We start from the raw sequence: 14,971 nt of genomic DNA, 5'->3' as shown, positions 1-14,971 counted from the left end.
TCAAGATTAAGGATAGCCAGACAGATGACATGGAAATTTGAGTCTGCAATTTGAAAATTGTAACTCAATAACCGAACTTAGGCTTTAAAGTCTATAAAAAAAAAATTAAAAAGCTAGTATCTTTTATCTACTTTGGTTTAGTAAATTTTGAACGACTTATGTATAAACTTTTAAGCTGGGAAAAAAATTGCTGATTTAAAATTACATTTGACAGCTGTCAGGTTTTTGTAAATCTTGTATAAGTACTTTGTATACCACAAGTTGGGAAATATAATGGTAGATCACGACTTTTAATTTATGATGGATACACTTCATTTTAAGCTGGCCAGGCATAATATATACCAGGGGTAAATTACATGACAAGAATCATAAATATCACCCATCAGAAATGCACAAGAGTTACATCCTCTATTATAACAGTATACAGGGTGGGCCAGTGAAAACGAAACGGCAGAGTGTTCGTGTTCATCCAAGCAAAGCGCTCGGACAGGTTGATTTTACTTTCGACGGGACATCTTTTGCAATAAAGTTTTTGCGATTCTGAATACAACAGACAACAAAAAATTTTAAAAACTCATTTATTTTGTATTAACTAAACAAACATTTATTTCAAAAAAAATGTTTGTTGTCTGTTGTATTCAGAATCGCAAAAACTTTATTGCAAAAGATGTCCCCTCGAGAGTAAATCGACCTGTCCGAGCGCTTTGCTTGGACGAACACGAACACTCTGCCGTTTCGTTTTCGCTGGCCCACCCTGTATACATTGTTCTAGTACTAATGTTCTGTTCTGGTTTATATATATATATAAAGTAAAGTACTGTTCTAATTTTAACTATATTTATAGTTAAAATACTATAGTTATATCACTATTATGTTAGGTTAAAAAATGCCTTTCTTACATACCTACTGAATGTAAGCTATCTAAAAAATCTTTGAGAAAATAGTTTAATTATATATCAGTTCCCTTTTTTTTAATCTAAATACATTATTGATATTTCTTCTCTATTACTACTAGTAGAAAGTTTGTGGGCTTGTAGTTGTAATTTTAAACTGTTAGTGTCCTAACAGTTTAAAATTCAGATCATACAAACATATCCTTGTCTTTTCATGGTTAAGTTGCAAGTTACACTTACAATTTATTAACTTATACATATGTAATATTTTTTATTAGTATTATTGTGTACCAAGTTTTGTTTTTATTAAAAAAAAATTGTTTACTTATACAAGAGCCAGAGCAAAGTCTAAAAGAGATGCAGTTTAAACATACATTTTTACTATAGTATAAAATTTAGAAAAACAATTCTTAAATCAACTTGTGTATGAAACCTAAAAGTTGTAACTACTTTTTGGAGATCAACCTGAAAAATACAGTTTATTTTCTAATGACAAAGTACTTTTGACTCAAGATTACTGTCATTCAAGTTTGTCATCAGTTGCAGTTAGGCACCTGAGGATGAGCTTGACCAGATCAAAAGTACTTAGGCATTAGATGATGAACTGTTTTCTCAGATTGGTCTCCAAAAAGTAGTTTTTTAATTTAGAAATGCTTTTCTTTTTTTTTAAATTCCATTTATAAAATGGGCTGTAAATTTTTTATACGTTATGATTCACTTTTAACTTTTTAAGTTAATATATAACTTCTTGCTGATAAACTTCATTCTAATATCCAATACAACAAGTAAACATTTTTAAAATATTGTGTTTCAACAGATTCTGGAATAGTTATGCATCAAGACATTTCATATGTTAAAACATTAAATAAATCAAAGTAGCATTATTTTTGTCCCAATCCTAAATAATACAAGCAATGCAAATATTTGTTTAACACATTTACAATTAACATTTATATTATGCAAACTAAAATTAATTTCATATGATTTTAGAAATTAATACTAGAACTTAGAGCTAAATTATCTTATATTGTGTAAATGTAACTAATATAAAAAAAGATAACATTAGCTTTAACTAAAAATAATTTAAAGTACACAATATTAAATCATTTCTATTATTAATGCTAATTATGATCACATAAATATGATCATAAAATATAAACCATGTTAAAGTTAGTAAGTAGACAAGTATTCTCTCTCATTTTTTATATAACATACATCAGGCAAGAATATAAATATTTTTCTTAATACACTAGACTGGATGATCCTGTATTTCTGGGGACTCTCCCTAGTTTTGTACATTTTTAATATTCGATTGTAGAATCAATCTTTGAATAGAGTAATTTTATTTACACATCAACATATCATCATCAATTTACAGATCCATAAATATATAAATTTTAAAAAATAACTAAAAATTCAATCAGTTTTAAACCTAAATTTCACTGATTCTGAAATTTGTCCCCAGTTGGATTGTAAATGATATGGTCAGACTGACTAGACTCTTGCTAATCTGGCCATACCTTGCACAAAGAGATGTCAGATTAGTGAGTATGCTGTATTACTGTATGTGTACAGGCCTAAAATCTGCCTAAAGAAAACAAATGACATGACGTATGCTCTCATTCTTGTGAAATTATATACAATGATAATAATTATAAATAATTATTTATTAAATGTAATGTTATAAGTTTATTGTATATATGCAGTGGTGATATTCGAAGTAGTTAACAAAGGGTTCGCTAGCAGAAAATTTTTCCCTGACAATCACTGACAAACGAAATGGAAGTTTTGGCTAGAAATAAATACAATACCTTTTCTTGCGATATATCTAATAATCAGTGGCATATTTGGAACGTAACAAGCCTTGGGCGAAGACCAGGTAACAATAGTATATTAATGCTGTAGATCTTTTTTTTATTTTTAGGCAGAGAAATTTTTCACCCCGAATGGCACTCCTGATAATAGACAGATGTCATCATCTCTCGAAATACAATATCTTTTTTATTTCGCTGTCCATAGCCCGACACGTGTTCCACAGCCCCCTTGTATTATTTTGTGCGCGTGAGATTGTGGGATCTCTCTTATGACTGGATCTAGTTTCAAAAACTCTCTTGAATCGATCGCAATTAAACCTCGTTTCGGTCGAAATTGAAACAGTCGAGAGAGATCGCACCAAGACATAGTCTCCGACCTTGCTCACAATCTAGATTGAAATGTTCGGTGCAAACGGGGTATAAGGCTCTAGTTTAGTAGTATTACAGAGTATAATACGTATATTTTAATATATTTAAAAAAAAAAAAAACAAAACCACTGAGAAATGTTCAATGTGTTTAACAAGGTTCGGAAAACTGAAAATTTTAACAACGGATTTGGCCAAACCTGTGCGAACCCGCTGAATATCACCACTGTATATATGTACACAGTTGCCAAACAACAGTATTTTGTATGCTCCATCAGTGGACAGGCTGCTTTTCCCTTGTCAGTGTTTTTAAATAATTTGATATTATCACAAACACTTTATTTAATGAGCCTAATATCAATATATATATATGCTAAAGACATTGTACATATTTTATTACAAATGACTGGATCAAACCACAAAGATGTTCCAAGATTCATTCAATTGGAAAAGAACCAAGAATGGTATTTTTATATATATTTTGGTATAGGTATGAGAATCTTAACTCAATAAGAAGTAGAACTCACTGTGTGCAGCATTTGTGCACACAGTGAGTTCTACTTATTGATATTACTTGGAATGAATAGCATACTGGACTATAATCTTAACTCAAATATGATAATTTTAAATGGCAGATATAAACTGTATGTTCAGGTCTGGTGGTTAAATCAATCATGGCCAACTCATCAGCAGAAGGAAACAAGTTACTTTTACAATTATATCAAATTATTGAGCAGTGCTATGACTTCTCTGCCTAAAATGAAGAAACATCTGATTCATCACCTAAAAATATACAGAATGTGTTATGAACTTTCTCATGAAAAGAGACCAGATAGTTCTTTGAGATTTGTGGAATTTCACAAAGATTTTTCATATTGTAAAATAGTAAGGCTGACAGTTTTGCCACACAGGCACATTGCTGTGTAGCAAAAGGAAAAGATATTCAATATGATAAAAAAAAGTAAGACAGAGATAGGAAATAAATCACAATCAGAAAAATCACTGTCCTTAATAACTGCAGTGAAAGTCAATAAACTGACCGATAGCAACTGTCACAAGTACACTGTAACGAAAGAAATTATTAACAAAGCAAAACATTGCACAAAAGCATAACAGAAGGCAATATCATGCAATATCACGACTCACACACATCAAAACAGAAGACATAATAAATCCGAGTGTGGAATTTACAACTTGTCTCTTAAAACATTTGACCTTTTTTAAATTGCGACGTTAAAGAGTACGAAGCTATTACCATACTCTCGACAGTGTTTATAGCAATAGCATTACACGATATCACATGCAGAGATAAATACCTTTAATAAACAAAATTTAATTCTAACATACGTATTTGCAACATCAATGTTAATAAAGAATTTTTTTTTGCTTTTTATGCCGTTGACACTTCTCTATCGATGTTCCAGCTATTCCTCATTCTAAAGGTCGCCAAGTACATACATAAAAAAACAAAAAAAAAAAAAAAAAAAAAGATACGCCGAATAATCGAGAGTCCGGATTAGCAAGAGCATACCGTAATATTTTTTACGTTAAAAAAATAAACACGAACTTAAATATTTGATTTATTTAAGAAATTATTCTACTTCTCAATAACACAATAATGTAATATTTATGTGAATACTTTCTCTCAACAATAAACAAACTTCTTTTAAGAATATTTAATTAAAGCATTGTTTTCAAAAACCATATTTATTTATGAAATTAACATGTAAGCACTTTTAATGGCATATTTTAATTCTTTCCTTATACCATTACGTTAACAAAGAAATCAATTGACGAAAGTTTACATGTGTACTGTACAGGAAGTATATTAATTAAATACGGTACTTCCCGCATCAACAAAAATAGACAGGCATTTGTCACACAAATTCCTTTTTATTAATAATAATAATATCAACACGATTTAATCAAGTGTAAAATCCGCGTAAATGCCTATTAATTTTCATTAATAAAATTTCATTTAATTTAAACGATCCAGATTGTTAAATTTATCATCATAAAGATCTGACGCTTGAAACAGACGGTAATAATAAGAATTTTATGGATTATTTCAAAATTTATTTCTCTGATAATTATTTATTTATAATTATTATTATACGAAAAGTCACTTTTAATAATACGTTGAATTGTAATAGAATAAAAGGGGCGTTTACTCCCGCTTCGATATAAAAACTGCAAAGTACCCGTGCTTAAATACACTTACATTTTAACGACAATGGTGTAAAATGAGAAAAGTTTTTCGCGTAAGACATTTTAATCGGTTATTCAAAATTTATTTTATATCGATGATTAATTAAATAGTTTTATTTAGTTTCTTACCTCAAGCGGCGTTCTTGAGCCATCGCTATTTTACTTTAGTACAACGAACGACCGCAAGATGGTATCGATTTGAATAAATTTTCGCCGACTTTTATGATTATTTTGTTTAAAAAAAAAATATGGTTTATTTTTTATATTACCCCGTAATAATTGGAGTAAGAGAAAGCAAAAATTATCGTAGCAAAATGTAATTTAAGTATTACGACTATTGTCGACAGTTTATTATTAATGCAAACTTTGAAATTATATTTTGAAAATTTGTTATATGCCCGCCTTCCTGTTTGAATTGAATATTTAATATTTAAAATTGAGATTAAAAATTTTAAATGAAAATTTCAATTTAGTTAAAATCTGTAACTCGTATATAACAGAAAGCATTCATATACTTCAATGTATTTCATATAAAAAATTTAAAAAAAAAAATGAAAAACAAGGAGGATAAACCAACAATAATTCAAGTAAAAGTTCCATCAATTTTTATTTTCAATAATATCTTTTTTGAAGTCTTTCCGTCCTGTAGACACATAGAGAGCCTTTTTAGAAATCCCATTATGGATTCAGACAGACGCACGACGGAGCAGTTGAATAGTGAAGGATGGGCCCGACGTAGCCGGACGGACTACACCCGAAAAAATCCTGGCGTTTTTCGACTGGTCTAGATTTGATCCCAAATCTCCAGAGCAGTAGGTTGCATCTTTGGTATTAACTACGGCCATCCGGCTGTAGTTAGTAGTCGTGTAAACCAAAAATCCGGAATAACTTCTTCCTTTTTTATTTTTTAGTTTATTTTTTGCACACACACCCTGAAAAGAAATTTTCTAAACGTGCAGATTTTCTATTGCACTAAGAGTTGCTTATTCGATTCTGAATGTTTTTATAGAGCATTCGACTTTTAGAAATGGGATTGGATTGATGGAATAAAGCAATGCAACATTTAGGCGATGCTTCCAGAGAAGACTCGATGGAAAAATGATCCTTATTTTGGTTTTAGACACATAAAGAAAGCACGGAAAATTTCACGTGACTAGTCCGTTGGCGAAGCGCTAAACCGCGACCAACTAATGCTCACAGGGCGGAAAGAGTTTTAGTTTTAATTAAAATTCCATATTGGATCTCAGAAAGCGTCAGACTATCGCTTCGGCAATCCAGTCGATATATAGATCTCCAAGAACTTTTTATGGTTTGTTGGTCTCGGGTCCTGGTCCTCACGTGGCTCCGAGTGGGTTCGCGCCTCGCCAGGACGGGCTGGCCACGTGGAGTTTTCCAGGTTTTCTCCACGTCTGTAACGCCTGAATAGGCGCCAGTTACCCATAAAAAGACCTCTCGAAAGGCATTCTCCCTAGGCAGATCGCCCAAGTGTTGTGTTGCCGTAACTTAATAAACAAACAAAACAGCATCTCATAATAAGCTTGGATAACCCATGATGACATGAAAAAACGGCTGTTTTTGTGCCCACAGCGTGGAAAGTTTGATGTGTATGAATATGTTTGTGTGAACATACATATGCAATCATCTTATGAAAAGGTATACTATTAGAATAAAATTTTGAATTTGTTTGGAAGAAAATTTATATCTTATCATTCTAAATTGTTATCTTCAGAAGTTTCAAGATAATCTGCAGATAAATGATGATAAACTGTTTTGCATATTACTGCATGAAAAATATGTGATAATGAATGACATTTATCAGTTAAATATATTCTAAATTAAATATTTCTGAATATTTGTATTATTCTTCAGTTTTAATTTTTAAAGACAATCGCAAGACCGAGCGGTCAAGGTGACAGCCTATCGTTCTGGGGGACCCGGATTCGAATCCGGACGTCTGTAAAAGGACATCTGAATTTTGTCGGGCCCTGTCCTTCACCATTTGGCCGCCCCATTGTAGGCCTGGTCGAACCCCTAATGAGCTTGCTAAAAGAGGCCCTCTTAGTGCCCACAAGCTGAAAAAAGTTTTAAAAAAGTTTTAATTTTTATATATTAACATAAATTTAAAAGACCAGATTATAAGTTTAATGTTTGATTATTGAATAAATATTAGAAGCTTTATTTATCATTATGAATGAATATATGTAAAGTTAATATGATGTAGAAATTAAATTCATATTTCTTCAATTTCTTTGCTTTCAAATTAGGGTAGATCGAAGATATTTCTGTTTTGAAAAACTGGTGTTGCAAACATGACAAAACTACTTAATAAAACGGAGATTCCAGAAAATAAAAATCCAGGTTCGAAAGATCCAGTTTGATCATATAACCATCCTGAAATAAATTAAAATATAATTATTTTAAAATGAAATTAATTTCTTAAAGTGAAAAAATAGTTTAAGAAAGCAATTAAAAATGTATAAAAAAGAAATCCTATCCTAATTTATGCCAACCGAAAATTAATTTAAACGAAAGCTTTGAAGTAGAAATTTAAATTAAGAATTTTAAATTTTCCCATTGAAAATGCTTCTGAATTGTTATTTTTATTTTTTAGTTTTAATTCTTTCTGCCATATGGGTACTAACAGAACCATTTTTTTAACTCAAAATTTTTTCAATTTAGGCCATCCAGCCAGTATCTATCACGCGTTAAGGTGCCAGATATATCACGGCCGGATGGCCGAGCGGTCAAGGTTAGCAGCCTGCCGCCCTGGGGGACCCGAGATCGAATCCGGACGGGTCGAAAAATCCCCAGGAATTTTTCGGGGGTGGTCCGTCCCCGTCGGTCCCCGTCCCTCATCACCCGGCCGCCCCATTGTGGGCCTGGCCGAACCCATAATGGGCTTGCTATAGGAGGCCCTCTTAGTGCCCACTGGACAGAAAGTTACAAAAAAAAAGGTGGCAGGTATGTTAAAGAGTCTGGGTGGACAGTTTAATTTTTTTTTTTTTTTAACTCTTTCCGCCCTGTGGGCACTAAGAGGGCCTCTTTTAGTAGGCCCATTATGGGTTCGGCCAGGCCCACAATGGGGCAACCGGGTGGTGAGGGACGGGGCCCGACATATCCGAACGGACCACTCCCCGAAAAATTCCTGGGGATTATTCGACCCGTTCGGATTCGATCCCGGGTCCCCCAGAGCGGTAGGCTGCCACCTTTACCGCTCGGCCATCCGGCCGTCAGACAGTTTAATTTAGACATGTTACTATAACTATGTGTTAAAGTGCTGCCAAAGTCCTTAGAAAAAAGCAATATAAAGATTATATAGAAATGCAAAACATGTAACAAGGACTTTAAGTTAAATAGGACACTTTAATATTTGAAAATAAAACAGTAGATTAATGCAGAGATAACATTGGATTCAGCGCGTTATGAAAATAAAACCTCAAATATGAAAACATTTACTAAAAAGTTATTAATTCAGCATTCATGTCATTGTTCTGGAACAGAGATATTATGTACTGTAAATATTTTATCATAAAATGTTTTTTTTATCCTGTTTACTAATTAGATTTTTTTTTAATTTTTAAAAATATCTTTACTTCACTAATTATATATCATTTAAAAATGTTAACTTGAATTATAGTTAATTACACTAAATATAAATCTTCAATATTATTTATATACAATAGCAAAACAATTTCTAACCAAATACTGTATTTTACTAATGCAATTAATTTCCAATGCTTATCATCGCGAATATGATATAATATTCTGTCATTTTTTAAGATGAACCATTGTGCTTAACATTTGATTATTCTATTTTCGTTATCAGTGGCACAAAATGAGTAACTCATGTCCCATTTGCTATTCTGTCACGTTTCTCAAAGTCAGTTACCAAGTTTTACTTCTGGACTATACAAGACCAAAATCAAAACTACTTTTCCAAGGTCTGACACTTTAATGGCTAACATAATAATCTGGGATGACCCAATGCGCTTTCAGCCCAGCATATACAGTAGGAAAGAACTCCAAAGTTTTCCTCCCTCGAGTCTCTTCTAACCACCTACTATTCCATATTTTAATTAATTCATTTCTAATTTGCTGAAGAGCTAATCCACCGTTCGTAAGCCAATCAAATGCTATGGCAGTAACGCGTTACATCGGCATGCCTCTAAATTATTGATAATTATTATCAGTTGACAAGTATCACTTCTACTAACAAATTAAGTATTTAATTTTTGTATACGCTGTCTTATTAAATAATTCAGTTTAAAACTGTAGATAAATTTAGAACTTACTTAAAACACATTTTAAAATGTTTTAAAACAATATTTGAAATTAAATTAGAATTTTAATTAAAATCCAAATTAATTTTTTTTATTCTCAAGCTGCAAGCAATTTTGATGTTTTATTCTAATTTTTATTTACAGTATTTTGAAGTGTTTGTCATTTCAAAATACTGTAAATAAAAATTCAGAATGAAATTCATCAAAATGTATTCATGTTTGTCATTTTTGAACTAAATAATAAATAAGATTCTTTTTATTTTCTAGTTTTTATTAAACTAATGGATTTATGAAATATTGACAAATTCATCACATTTGATTTTTTTCCTTATTTTGACTCTACATCTAATGGGCACAAAAAGAACTTTTTTCTAGTCATCAATTGAAATCAATCAGAGTTCACAAAATGTGACAATGTGCCATAACGGCTGTAGGACAAAAGCATTTGTTATCGATCAAATGTAAGAATATTACACATTGTCCATGTTCCTTCATGATTTCAATATATAAACTGCGAAAACATTAAAGTTATTCGTCAAATTTTCTTAACTAAATTAAGAGCTTATATATTTTTTAAATTACTGCCATAAACATTTTAAATAACGCCAATGAAATTACAACTCTCGTTTCAAAGAAGAAAAACAAAAATCATGTTTAAATTTGAATTTAAATATCCGATTGGCGTAGAACAGAATCGTTTCTTTAAACATCGTTCGAAACATCGAATTTCGTTATTCTGCTTTCGTTCGAAAGAAGAACAACATCATCATGAACGATCGTAGGGAAACGGAAAAGAAAAAACGCGATCTCACTCCCTCCGTGTTAGAGGAAGATTCCTCTCGAGTGAAGAGACTGACTCCCGCGGATCGAAAACTGCTTCGGAATATAAACGACGTCGTTAACGCCGCCAGCAGAAAAATTAGAAACGACATTCTAAGAAAACGTATAGGAAAGAAGAGAATTGGAAAACACGGAACATCTAGGAAGCGATCGAAGGCAAGAAAGGTCGGAAGAAGACGATCAAAATCGAAAAGGATGAGAGGGAGTAAAGAAAGAGGACGATCTAAGAGGAGAAAGGGACGAAGCGGAAGATCTCGAAGAAGGGGTAGTCGCGGCAGAAAGAAAATAGGGAGTCAGTAGAACGGCAATCTTCACCAATATATCCGAGAACTGGAAATGGAATTGCTAGATTAATGTTAATCTAGTAATCAAACGGCTCTTTTCAGAGCCACGTTTCTATTGGTAAAGAGTAGCCAAATTTATTTTAATAAACAACAATTAGTGCTTTATATGTCATACATTCAATTTTACTTTAAATTTTGAATCGTTCGGAACGTTTCGAATATAGTACAAGTTCGAACTGTTTAGCCTCCAGTGAAGATTGGCTTTTTCACTACTTAATACTTTAATTTTTATATAAATCTCAAATAATCTTTTTACTAATTAAACTTGTCTCGTGGATATATAATTACAAGTTAAAGAGTTATGGCGTGTTTCAGCAACAATTTTTATTTTCTCGGCTGTTAGGCCCTATATATAACAGAGGGAACGTATGGCGATCTGTAAAAAATGGTTCCCAAGATTTTTACATTTTTGGACTTATGATATATTGAAACGTCGACAGATAAAAAAAATTGAGAGTAATTTTAATTAAACTAATTTAATTAATTTAAGCTTAATAATTTTTGTGTTTTTGTCGAAAATTTTTGAAATTTCGCAGGGAGGTTTGTTATTAGCGGATTGATACTACTATATTTTGGTGGTTAAAGGTCGAGGGGGTGGGAAGATAACGGGGTTGTGTGTATCTCCAGTAGGGTCGGACTTAATGACGAGTTTACTCGTTATTAGCATTTACAATTTTTTTTTTTTTTTTTTTTTTTCTTTTATAAAACTCATCCCTACCTTCAAACTTAAGATTTTTAGATTTTTGTCATTTTATAATAGTTAAAAATATAAAAAGTTTTTAAATAAAATATGATAACAGATGGCGCTATCAAAATTTTAAATGTCGCCCAGAAAGTTGAGCAACTCGTTACTGGTTTGTTATATAATTAATTTAATGTATGTTTAAATTGCAAATAATTAAATTATATTTTTATAATGAACATATAGATAACATTTATTTCATTCTAAATTTTATTATATTAATATAATGTTACTTTTATTAAATATTTATACCTGTTATTGGTATACCAAAAAATGACGCTATTCCTTGAAAGAAAAGGACAAATCCAAAAGAATCTGTTAATTTTTCTAATCCAAAAAGGTCAACAAGAATAATGGGTAACAACGAAATATAGGCCCCTGTGTTGTAGTTGTGAATTAATTTTATTTTAAAACAAAAATTTAGAACAGAATTTTGCAAACTTACCATAAAATAAACCAAAAATTGCTGAAAAGATAATCATTTGAATGTAATTAAAGTAAAAGGTGCTAAGACTTATAGAAAACCCACAAACAGCTAATGATCCAATGTATAACCAAAGTCGGTTCTGTCCGCATTTGTCTGAAATATATCCAAAAATTATCCTTCCTAACGTGTTAAATATTCCAATGACAGATATAAGATAGCTTGCTTCTCTTTTAGTTGCTATGTTTTTATGTGTAATTTTTTCAACTGTGTAGATCGATACCGTTTCAATTCCCAGAAAAGTTAAAAAATTTGAAAAAATGTAAATAATAAAAATAGAATCTTGAAATATGTTAAAATTAAAATATCCTGAAAATTCGTTTCGTTGTTTATTGGGTACTTCGTTTATAATTAATATCTGTAAAACAAATAAATAATATTTATGCACAGTCCATTAATTTATAACTAATTAACAAATAAAAATGTTTAAATAAAATTGTATCGGGAATTAATAATGATAATAAATAATATTTAATTTATGAGTATTGTAATATAGATTTTAACAATTGGTTCTTGTACCTCGAAATTTTCTTTATCGTGAATGAGAGATGGGTCGCTGAAATAATTATTTGATATTTTTGAATTATTTAAAATGGAAAACGAAGAATATTCACTCAGTATTGGAAGAGATATCGATTTTCTTGGTAAAATTAAATTAATCTGTTTATCATTGTTGTGAACTGAATGAACTGAACCGAATTTCCAATTACTCTTTTTTACGCGTGAAATCGGGCTCAAAAGTGTTCCAAATATATATCCACTAAACAGAAATCCAGAAGCAAAAAACATCGCTCCTTTCCATCCGTAAACGTTAATTAAAAACTGTAAAACTGGAGCAAGAATAAAAGTTCCAATTCCAGATCCACATGCAGCCAAGCCAGTTGCAAAAGATCGGTTTTCGTTAAAATGATGATTTACAGAAATTATTGCAGCAAAATACATAAGCCCAATTCCTGCACCTGTAAACAAAAATTGTGTTATAATAGGTTTTTCTTTAACTAAATAATTGCATATAATGAATTAAAAATATATAAATGCAACTGATTGAGATTATACAGTATATGTTATTATTATTATACAAAATTTTAATTCATTTGCAATAACTATTAATAATGAATATTTTATATATAATAAAATCATTCATTTATATTTCTGTAAGAATCCAAAGTTGTGAAGCAATCAGAAAATAATCTGCACTGAAATATAAAATACATATTATACTTTCAAAACAGTACATAAAATAAACTTAAAATATTTTAAATAATTTCGAAATTTGAATGGTGTTGACTCCAGACATTTTTCTCCGGGGAGATTTTTTGTAGAAATGTTATCTTATAAAAGATTAGTGTGGGGCCCCCTGTTGGTGGGGGTCCAAGGCAAGTGTCCTTTTAGCTCATTGGATAACGCGCCCCTGAAAATTTACTTGGGATTCATGTATCGTTTGTCCAATTGCATTTACTCTATGTACAAGGTATTTTGGAGAGGTTTTGCTGAGAGGTCGGGAGGATTTTTTTGTGCCTGAGGTTTCCTTTACGTGTCTAATACCTAAATAGAGCCCAATTTCCCACAGAAAGTCTCCCGGGAGGTGTCCTTCTTGGCAGATTGTCCATGCATCGCGTTTTAAGAAGCCGATTATGGGTTAGCGGCCTTCTTAGTGCCCACAGGGCAGAAAGAGTTTTAAAAAAATCAGTTCTACTTGATTTTGAATAATCGTGCAAGCTTATTAATAAAAGTTACCTGTACATAATCCAACAGTTAAGTATAAATATGTTATATTAAAAGCTAAAGAGCCAAGTGCATATCCAGCAGATGATACCAAAGATCCTAATATGCACACAAATCGGCAACCATATTTATTTGTCAGAACTCCAGCTAATGGTCCTAAAATTATGTTAAAATTATATTTATTATACGAAAAATTTAAAGTTGATTGAATTTACTATAAAATATGAATTTACCGACAAAATTAAGCATTCCGCTCATAGTTGATGGAATCCAAGCTGTTTCACCGCTATTATATCCGTTATTGTGAATAATTTCGGAATAAAATATACCAAAAGTATAAACTATTCCATCGGAAATTATATGAATCATAAAAGCTGCAAAAACAATTATCCAATTGCATCCTTGTTCTAATTTTTCAGTTTCCAGAACTTTGCGAACTTTGTCTTTTAGATTCTGAAAGCTGTGATGACGAATTTTTCAAAATTTAGTTTAATTTTCACATTGTAATTAGTTTAATAGTATTTAAAAATTGTAGAAAATTATGAATACTTCCAATAAAAGTAAAAGGAAAAAAGAAGTATACCACTTGAATTCCACGTTCATTATTATTTCTAAGGACAAAATATTTCTTAGCAATATTTATTTTTAATAAATCAATAAGTAAACTTTGCAATAAATAGATTAAAAACCATTGTTAAGCATTCATTATTTAATATTCAAGAAATTATAAATAAAAATAGATATTCATTTTTTTTTTTTTTTTTAGGGACAGATGGATTCACTGAAGGGATGTAGCTGCTTTCTAGCCCACTCCATTAGCACAAGGCCTAACAGTGCCCGAATGGATAAAACCACCTAACACTGGATCGCGGATTCGCGCCTCATCAACGGGCTGGAACTGTGGAGCTTTCTGGGTTTTTTCACGTGTTTAACATCTAAATACGGGCCAGTTTCCCGTAAAAGTAATTCGAGAGGCATTCCTTGGTATATCATCCACATATTGCGTTGCTGTACCTCACCAGACCAAACGACACACACACATACACACACACACACACACACATACACACACACACACACACACACACACACATACACACACACACATACACACACACACACACACACACACATACACACACACACACACACACATACACACGCAAAAATTAAAGTTTATTTGTTCAAACTTTAAAACGTTATTTTAAAAAACATTTATGATAGTAAATATGGTTTATCGGACCATTCACAATACAATCACCTTGCACATGTTAA

At 31.2% G+C, this 14,971-nt stretch overlaps 2 protein-coding genes across 2 annotated transcripts in view; both read right to left on the bottom strand.

Annotated features, from left to right (window-relative positions):
• The window catches only part of LOC136989008 (growth hormone-regulated TBC protein 1-A-like), a 34,487-nt gene extending 28,940 nt beyond the window's left edge, over positions 1–5,547 (bottom strand). Inside the window, exon 1 of the mRNA XM_067287026.1 lies at positions 5,411–5,547. Coding sequence (XP_067143127.1) covers positions 5,411–5,433 — 23 coding nt within the window. The 5' untranslated portion in view covers positions 5,434–5,547. The remainder of the gene's footprint in view (positions 1–5,410) is intronic.
• A 1,983-nt stretch (positions 5,548–7,530) lies between these two features.
• On the bottom strand, positions 7,531–14,387 carry LOC136989118 (monocarboxylate transporter 12-like). The gene is made up of 7 exons (XM_067287217.1): positions 14,280–14,387; positions 13,930–14,156; positions 13,709–13,852; positions 12,491–12,930; positions 11,933–12,329; positions 11,740–11,865; positions 7,531–7,672 (listed from the first exon to the last, which is right to left on the bottom strand). The coding sequence occupies exons 1-7, from the start codon at positions 14,297–14,299 to the stop codon at positions 7,542–7,544; spliced, it is 1,485 nt and encodes a 494-aa protein (XP_067143318.1). The 5' UTR covers positions 14,300–14,387; the 3' UTR covers positions 7,531–7,541.
• Between the last annotated feature and the right edge of the window lie 584 nt (positions 14,388–14,971).

This window comes from Centruroides vittatus, unplaced genomic scaffold (assembly GCF_030686945.1).
Source record: "Centruroides vittatus isolate TY-2023 unplaced genomic scaffold, ASM3068694v2 scaffold_435, whole genome shotgun sequence".
NCBI classification, from domain to species: domain Eukaryota; kingdom Metazoa; phylum Arthropoda; class Arachnida; order Scorpiones; family Buthidae; genus Centruroides; species Centruroides vittatus.
This window is presented reverse-complemented; position numbering and strand designations above follow the sequence as displayed.

Coding starts and splice junctions, on each gene's coding strand:
- LOC136989118 (XM_067287217.1), bottom strand. CDS start 14,299: ATGAACGTGGAATTCAAGTG. Junction 12,931..13,708: donor AACTGTTGGATTATGTACAG/GTAACTTTTATT, acceptor TTTTGTTTACAG/GTGCAGGAATTGGGCTTATG. Junction 7,673..11,739: donor TTTTGGTATACCAATAACAG/GTATAAATATTT, acceptor AATTTATTTCAG/GATGGTTATATGATCAAACT.